Genomic DNA, 8560 nt, shown 5'->3' on the forward strand with positions numbered 1-8560 from the left:
TTAAATCTGAGACAAAGACAAGATTCTATGCAAACAGATTTTTTTTTTTTTTGTGTGTGACATGATGCGAGGAGATTATATACAGCACATAATGATAGAGGACATTGTAATCCACAGTCTGAAGTGTCCGTTTGTTTTGTATATGCAGTTTCACCTCCTCCCCAGGATGTAGAGGAAAATTAGGACTACATCTAGGTAGATTCTGAGAGCAGCGTTGATGTAATCTTCTGGATCTGCACTGTAGGCCATCCTCCCCATCACCAGCTGACAGTCGATCACCAGGTACTAAGAGAGGCAGAGGAGGAGGAGATTTAAACCAGTGTGAGAAAAATGCGATCAAATTATATTAAAATACACTGTATTTTAAATTAAACAAAATACAGCTAATGCAGATTTATTTAAACTCCTTGAATTAAAGCTGAAACTCTTTGTTGTTGTATTTTAAAAGTGTCCTCATTCGAAAACCTGTGGACCTTACTGGATCTTGTTCCTTCTCTCACCAATGAAAACAACAGAGCTCCCAGACATCCATAGATAACTTCAGCAATGTAGCTGTAGTAGAATGTGCAAAATATCCCAAACATGGCGACGTCCACGACCAGAATCAACAAAGCACTGTTGCAATAAGTAAAATCATAGCGAGTCTGCAAATAACAGAAAGACATAAAGACATGAATGTCATTATTAAATAATCTATCAGTGTCTAATCTTATTTAGATTTTTTTTCTGTAGTGCACAGTAACCATGTGACATATGAAATGAACATGTGAAATATTAATCTTTTGAAACTTGAAGCATATGAGTCTCATAAAATAAGGCATTTCAGATCTTTCAAATGCAAGGAAAAAGTGTTTGCATACTCTCCAAGGGACTATGTTGATGTATTTAAATGTCTTGAATGAGAAATAATCTACAATATGAGCAATATTAAATTTACTGTGATATAAAAAAAAACCCTGCAAAATTAGCAAATGTTTGCACTGAAGGAGTGATTTATAATTTTCTTTAAAATGAAAGATTGCTTAATCATTAAAAAATAGAGGGGAGATTAAAAAAACTATTGGTTGGGCTGATCAGTATCGGTATTTATAAATGAATATTAAAAAAAATATATAATAATGGAATCCTTCAACCATGGTATGAGTGGTGAAGTTGCATAGTTTGTCCACCAGAGGGCAACCTGCAACTTCCCTGCTGGCAACACATGTTGGAAACGCCACAAACAAAACAACCCTCTGATCCAAGCAGAGTCGGGCAGAACATAAAGCGGTGAATAAATAAATACAGATAATGAATGTTAGGGGAATCTATTTATGTTTCGTGTGTCTGAAAGAAAAAAAAATCAAATATCAGAGTATTCGATTTTTGAATAACCAAATATTGATATCAGTTACAAATATCAGTCTATTAAAATCATCTATGACCAAATAGTTAATCAGCTTCCCTTTCACGTTACATTTTTCACTGCATGCATTTTGTGTTATTCTGATGTGCTGTGGATTTTCTTTATAGAAACCTTTCAGAGTTTTGACTTCAAAGTCAGCTGAGAAATCTGCACTCTGCTTTGGTGAAGAAGAAGAAGAAAGCTTTTCAAATGTAGCGCTTCTGCACAGCCTGACGGTCTCACCTGCGCTGAAAAAGCGATGATTGAGATAGAAATGGCCAGCGTTACTCCCATAGCCAGGATCACAGCAGTGGTGTTGTGAAAGGAGGCGATGGTCCCCGTCATGTATGACATGCTCACAGTGACAACAAACTGGAGGTAGAAAATTAAGTGCATTAAACATCTCCAGAACACGTGAAACACATTTTCCACTTATTTTCACTCAAAACAAAAAATAAGAACATATCAAATAATGAAAACAGAACAGAACATGTACAAGAAGCAAGGCCAGAAAGAAATTGTGTGAATGTGGTCTTCAGGTATGGATGCTTGTTTCCGACACTGAAAAAACAAACTTTTATATTCGGGCAATGTGGCCTTTTGGCCTCTGCTTTTCTAGTTTGTTGTGTTTGCCAGTCTCTTCCAGGAATTGCCGGATTGAGGTGACCTAGATAAGAAAGCAGAACACATGAGCAGGTTTGGTTTAAGGCTTTTTCTTTTTCTCTTATACACACACTCATTCATACACTTGCCATGCATTCAGACATGAATGCACTTAATGAGTGCTTTTAAAAGAAAAGGTGCAGCAGTGAGCTTCTGCTTGCGTTTTGCTCTGCTGTACGTGCAGTATTTAACAACAACAGGAACAGGAAGAGCCTGTCCTAAATTAACATGCCAACCAAACCTGAAATCACTCAGTGAATCTGCTGCCCTTTAGAGAAAACTTTAGAGGTTTTGTTTTGGAAAATGTAAAAAGCAAACTTTTCACAAGTCATTTAGAGCTTTGAGTTCTCAGTTAGAATAGAAAAGTGCTACATAAGTGCCAGAACATTTACTATCTGTTTGTGGAAGTCTAAATCTTTGACAAAAGTCATCAGTGGTTTTTTTTGTTGCTGTTGTTCTTATTCTGACCTTTATTTCCTTTTTTTTAACAAAGTTATTGCTGAGCACTTAGCACTTATACTTTAACTTCTAGTTTTTAGTTAAGTGGTTCACAAGCTGAGGTGCCATCCTGACTGCATGACCAAAGTATTTCACTTCTCTTTCCAAAAATGTGACTGTGCCGTGTTTCATATCCATTTGATACATGGTTTTGTTATTTGTGACCCACCAGTGCCACAATGTTCCACGGGTGATGCTGGCTGAAGGACTTGCAGCAACTGAGGGCGATGGCGACCACAACGAAGACGATGAAGGAACTGAGATATACCCAAATGTTTGATTGCACTGCCTCTTTGACCACGCTGGAGAAGGTGAACACGCACACTATAGTGAAGGTGAACAGCAGCTGGAGCGTCACGATGCTAAAAACCTGTCCCGGAAAAGAGAAAAGGCTGAGTTTTGTTTTTTAAATTACCGGTACAACTTTATTACTAAGTAACTACACTGTAAAAGAAAACTGCAAATGTTTTTCCTTAAATTTAACTCACATTAACAAAGAAGAACTAGTCCAACAATGTCAACTGTTTCCTTAGTCAGAGGCTGCTTTGAAATATTATAAACGTGGTGTCAAACATGCAGTTCTGGAGCCAGAGTTGGCTCACCAAAGACCCCAGACCAGCCCCCAGGATGGCCCAAAGAAATCTTTGATTTTTCAGTAAAATGCATACAGTACCTGGTGAGGTAACACCAACTTCATCACACTGGAGTCAAAGAATATTAAAAGTTGAGTATTTTTTAGATCTCGAGACATTATTTCAATCACAGAGTAAAATACTATCAATGTTTAGTGCGTGAAACCTGTAAATGTGAAGAGTTTGTGCTTTTCAACAGTCGCTGTGAATTATAATAGCAATAAACTTAAGCAATACACTTTTTTAAGGTGTATCATCTGCAGAAGCAGGGTTCATTAAGTGTTATTGTTTTTAAAACATACTTTTAGTTCTCTATATTAAAATAAAGATGGGTTGTTATACAATGTCTTTACTGGCTAGTCCCACTCAAATTGGGTTGTATGTAGATCATCTATTCATTTTCCTCAATTTATCCAGTTCAGGGTCACTTAGCAGCTGGAGCCTATCCCAGCTGTCATAGGGTGAGAGGCAGGATACAACCTGGAGAGGTTGTTAATCTGTGGCCATCCTAACAGAGTGGCAGCCGATCACATTTGGCCTGTTCAATATCAACAGTTAACCAAAGTGTGGGTCTCTGGACTGTGGAGAAAGCTGGAGTACCCGTTAAGGACCCTTGCAGGCTCAGGGAGGGCGTGGAAATTCAAGGATGCTTGTGTGGTCCTTGAAAATAAGTTTGACTTCTCTCTTTTCTCAAATCTACTTATTTGTGCTCAGGAAGAAAGTGAGAGAAACAGCCTCCTTAATCTTCCGCATACAGGCACAAAATAGTTCCTGATTTTGCCAACTGTAACATGTGATTACCATGTGCTGCAATTACCAGTTCATAAAATAAACAGCTCCCTAAAAGTAAACAGGATTTGAAACACCCAACTTCTCCCACTCCAAGTGGCTGTTGTGTGAAAGTAGACCCGACCAAAACATCTGGCTGCTATGTTGACGTGCCATTACGGCTTCCTGTAACTGGCTGTGAAATTCAGGGTTACTTAAGTTTTGTATGTTTTAATTCCTTTTTGATTCTTTTCCTCTTTTATTGTTTCAGTCTAGTTTTTAGTTTTAAAAATTGCTTTATTTTTATGAGCTTTTGTGTTATTTTCAGTTTCAGAATATAGAATAATATGTCATTTTTCAGGGGCAAGAAAGTTGACTTACTCATTTAATTTAGTCTGATTTTTTTAAGGTGCATAATATTACTTATTTTATAGCTAAATGGAGTTAAAATTACTGATCATAACAACAACAAAAGAAAATAGTTTTGTGTTGTTGTGTTGCAGCAAATACAAAGAGTACTTGGCGCACGTCTCAGAAAGATTTTCAATATTTATGGTGGATTCTTAGAGTTATCGTCCAAAACGTAGCGTACAAACCTTTCTAATAAACCCTTTCCTCACTATCTCGTCATCAAAGGAAGATGAGGACACCAGCGGAGTCGTTTCTGATGATATCTGTGGGTTTATGTCATGGAAAGACTCATAACGAGAGATTTGAGGTGGTTTGTACACTGGTGGGGCTTCAGAGTAGGCTGGAGGCTGCTCTTCTTGGTAGGAATGCATCGATGCTGAGGGGACATCAGAGCCGGGATCGTGCTGTGTCTCCTTGGAAGTGATGGAGTCTGCTGACATTCTGGTAAAAACTGAAAGTCAGTGACAAAAGAGGAACCAAATGTAAAAGTTAAATTCAAGTAAACATCAGCTGTGGCATGTATATCAGCACAAGTGGAAAGTGCAAGGTTTAAAAAAATACAATAAAACACGAGGACGTCATTAAAATCAGTAACCGAGCTACTAAAATAATATTTCTACTCATATATTTGGTTTCAAATAGCTGCAATAATTCTGAATGTGGACAGAAGGGTCATGCACAGCATTGCAAGTCAGATGCAGATTGTTTTTTAAAAAAATCCAGGCTTGCTGCTGACTTGTTACACAAGAATGATGTGGGCACTGAGAAGTAAAATGTTTGATTTCAGCATTTACCGTGGGAAAGTTGGTGTTGTGTCAGCTGATGTTGGCTAAAAGATTTATGATACCCAATTAAACTGAACTTATTTTGCAAACTATATTGCAGTTTTCACACTAAAATTAGACATGCTGTCTTTACTTAAAAATTAAACACTTGAACACAAATGACCTTACTTTACTTCATTTAAGTTTAATGCACATTACACAATATTATTTTAGCTCATTTTGTTACAAATGAACTGTTGCTGGGAATATCCTTGATCTTTTTTAAGTTAAGACTACTTGTAGACAATGAAGTGTTTAATGGACAGAGCTCAGTTTTTGCTGCATCTTACATGAAATCTGTTTTTATGGACACTTGAATTAGAAGTCTATAAAGGGAACTGACCCAGAGTCATGGTGGCCTTTTAAACCTTTCAGGTTTTTGGCCACACTACAAGTGGAAATCATATCAGACATCCACAAGAATCTGAACGTCTAAACACAGCAAAACTTAAATAATGATCACAACATCAGTAAAGTAAGAGTCTGAAATTAGACATGATCAGATCCATGAATGAAATAATGCTGCCTTATTTAGAAAAAGCAGTCCAGATAATTAAATGAAACAAGAACAGTGCAAATTAAGTAAACTATAAAACTTGCAAACAGTTGTTTTTACCAGTAGGAGAAGCACTGGTGTCAGGTACACAGGACGTTACCTTTTACATACTGTAGTATAGGTCTATAATAGAGAGTAAATTATTGTTCTTCCTACCTCTGTTGCTTGATAATCCCACAGTACTTAATGTGATGAAGGCTACACGTTAAACCTGGACAGGCTGACGATGGCAGCTGTATATTTTACTTACGTGATATTGAGTTTCACTTCCTTCCACTTTAAAGTGGCGAAACCTTCTGATGACTGACAGGGTTTAAAAACTCCTTTGTTTCTTAACAGATCGTTGGCCATTAAAGTGTCCAAGGACTTCCCAGGGTCCTCCTCAGTCTGAACTTCCAGAATTGAGTGCTGTAAAAATGTAAAAATGATTGATTTTTACATATTCCCCTGTGTCATTGTCCTGATTGTCTGTACCTGTGTATCATTCCTCCAGCTGTTCCTGCTTCCCTGATTACCTTATATGTATAAATAGTCCTCTCCTTTCCCTTAGATTTTGACATAGTGGCTGCATCATTCATTAGTTGCTCAGTTGTGTGCCTTCTCTCTGCATTGATTTGGCTTCTGTTTGCCCCTATTTTTGGACTTGTTTCCTGGACTGCTTGCAACCTGAATAAAGGTTTGCCATTTGTTGCCATCATCCTGCCGTATCCTTTTTCTCACAGTCTACCTAAACTGCAGTTTGTGACAATATGGCCAGGCTTCTCCTTCTGCAGCAAATTTGCTGAGTCCTTACTCCAGCAGTCAGCCTCTCGAATCATGTGATCAGAAGCTACTGACTGTTCTGCTTTCATTTTGAATCTGTTAAACTTTCATTCACTTTAACCTCCTAAGACCCGAACTCTTTCATGGCATGCATTTTTAATTTCTCTTTGCTATTTGGGCTAATTGGGACCTGATGAATGTAAAAACAAAGAATTACGTGATTTATTTTTTTTTACCTGTCTGTCTGTGGTTCAAAGTATTGCTTATGTGTGCAAATGTAGAAACAGGTGCTTGAACATGAGTACATTCATAATTGTCTGGTTTTATTCAAATTATGAGGAAGTACTTAAAGTATAACACAAATAGTTCTTTTTTAAAATAGTATTTATAAATGCTAACTAAATACAATATTCATAGAAATCTGGGGTAATATTTTTTCTTTGGAAAGCTGTCCTGAAAATATTCACATATTCAGTTTGTCTGCTGCTGTCAGGCATAGACTGTAATTGCAATAATAAGTGTGCAACCTATTTCCAGACAGCTCATTCAGTGCTCACATTTCCCTCAAGAAAATAAAAGTACTAGGATAAATATTCATCTTTTGGGACAACACAAAATATTTTGTGTTTACTTCAGTTATTTTTAATGTCTGCTGTCCTTAATTAAAAACAGTATATATACACACACAACCATAATGAACAAACAGACACTAAGAGGAGTTGTTATTTAAGTGATAGCTTTTATTTCACAGGTTTATTATTTTTAAATTATGACATAGCTTATAGTTTTGAAGACGGTTGTGGTATATTTTCAGGTCTGTTTACATCACTGCCTCTTTTCAGTTTCATTTTCATTGTGTTTATACAAAACAACTATAGTGTGTGTTGATATTTAGGAAAATCCATTCTTTCCCCGACAAATGCTGTGATTGTTGTAACACTGGCTGCCGGACACTTCCTAAAAATTTAAAGTTACTTTACTTTCTTCAGGTCAATTTCTGGAGCAGTTCAAGCTTAGAGTTCAATGGTGACGTCGAGTGCAGAAGAGGAAATAGCTGAGGGGCATCATGTGGTAGAGCTGGGAGCTTCAGTTCACAGATACTGAGGGGATGTTGTGGTTTCAACTGTAAAAAGAACTAAGGCACAAAACATGCTTTTAAATGCAACAGTAACATGTTGTGCCCTCCCTGATTTTTAGATTTAATGCAGAATAAAGTCAGAAATTCGGAACTTGGAAATGACCACATCACAAACTTAAAGCTCAGATTTCATAAATGGGAACTGTGTGATGTTTGTCTTCATTGCACAATGACCCATACCATTGCATAATGGTTGGGCTGTGCTGGGACTTGCAGGTACCAGCTGCAGGAGCTACAGTAGAGCTAGTTTAGATACTTGGACATTTATTTTAAAGCATTATTTCAATTAACTGTAATGTTGGTGGTCACAGGACACAAAAATTGCATGTATGGAATCTCCAGGCAAATCTGATCAAAACTGCTCAAAACGTTTGGTGACTTTCATCTGAAATAAGGATTGGAAGGATTTGATTTTTATTACTGCTGCTGAATTACTCATGCATTTAAATTCAGGATTGTTTGAGTGCCACGTCTCGCTCTTATAATGTCTCTGACCTGAACACAGTGTACTGTGCTTTATAAAAGCTCCTCATTGTGCTGTCTGGTTCTCACAAACCTCTTCTATGCTCAGCAGTGTGCACTTTGCTGTCTGCCACATATGCATATAAGCCTGAAATAACTGATATGCTGGCTTGTTACTGATGATTTTTGTAAAATAAGTGCATTACTTAGTGGCAGTCTTTAAGTCAGCCTACGACAGTAATACAAATCCAATTATTGTTTCTTTTAGGACTTTAAATATAAATGTGATAAAGCCATACAGCTGAGTAGACACTCTGGTTCATAGGTTGCCTTAAATTGCCTTAAATTTCATTTAACTTATTATAGTTTTGTATTTTCTAATTGGTTTTTAATTTTATTTTCACTTTGTTTTTAATTTAGTTTAAGTTCCAGCGTAGTTTTCCTGTTTCAAATTAGTTTTTA

General features: G+C 36.9%; 1 protein-coding gene across 2 annotated transcripts; it reads right to left on the minus strand.

The window, feature by feature from the left end:
* Positions 1-75: 75 nt before the first annotated feature.
* LOC146687323 (protein lifeguard 1) lies at positions 76-6312 on the minus strand. Of its 2 annotated transcripts, XM_085440462.1 has the most exons (7): positions 6252-6312; positions 5987-6144; positions 4542-4807; positions 2715-2915; positions 1628-1756; positions 501-644; positions 76-285 (listed from the first exon to the last, which is right to left on the minus strand). In XM_085440462.1, exons 3-7 carry the CDS (start codon positions 4794-4796, stop codon positions 151-153), a joined length of 864 nt encoding a protein of 287 aa, XP_085296588.1. In that variant the 5' UTR covers positions 4797-4807; positions 5987-6144; positions 6252-6312; the 3' UTR covers positions 76-150. The 2 variants fall into 2 exon arrangements, with proteins under 2 accessions (XP_085296588.1, XP_085296587.1); XM_085440461.1 differs by lacking the exons at positions 5987-6144; positions 6252-6312 and adding an exon at positions 5893-5975.
* Between the last annotated feature and the right edge of the window lie 2248 nt (positions 6313-8560).

Source organism: Copadichromis virginalis, linkage group LG18, assembly GCF_057382275.1.
Source record: "Copadichromis virginalis isolate Kocher_CV1m ecotype Utaka linkage group LG18, C_Virginalis_male_GT1.1, whole genome shotgun sequence".
Taxonomy (NCBI): Eukaryota; Metazoa; Chordata; class Actinopteri; order Cichliformes; family Cichlidae; genus Copadichromis; species Copadichromis virginalis.

Coding starts and splice junctions, on each gene's coding strand:
- LOC146687323 (XM_085440462.1), bottom strand. CDS start 4,796: ATGTCAGCAGACTCCATCACTTCCAAGGAGACACAGCACGATCCCGGC. Junction 1,757..2,714: donor CGTGGAACATTGTGGCACTG/GTGGGTCACAAA, acceptor TTCTACCTCCAG/TTTGTTGTCACTGTGAGCAT. Junction 645..1,627: donor TCATCGCTTTTTCAGCGCAG/GTGAGACCGTCA, acceptor TGTTATTTGCAG/ACTCGCTATGATTTTACTTA.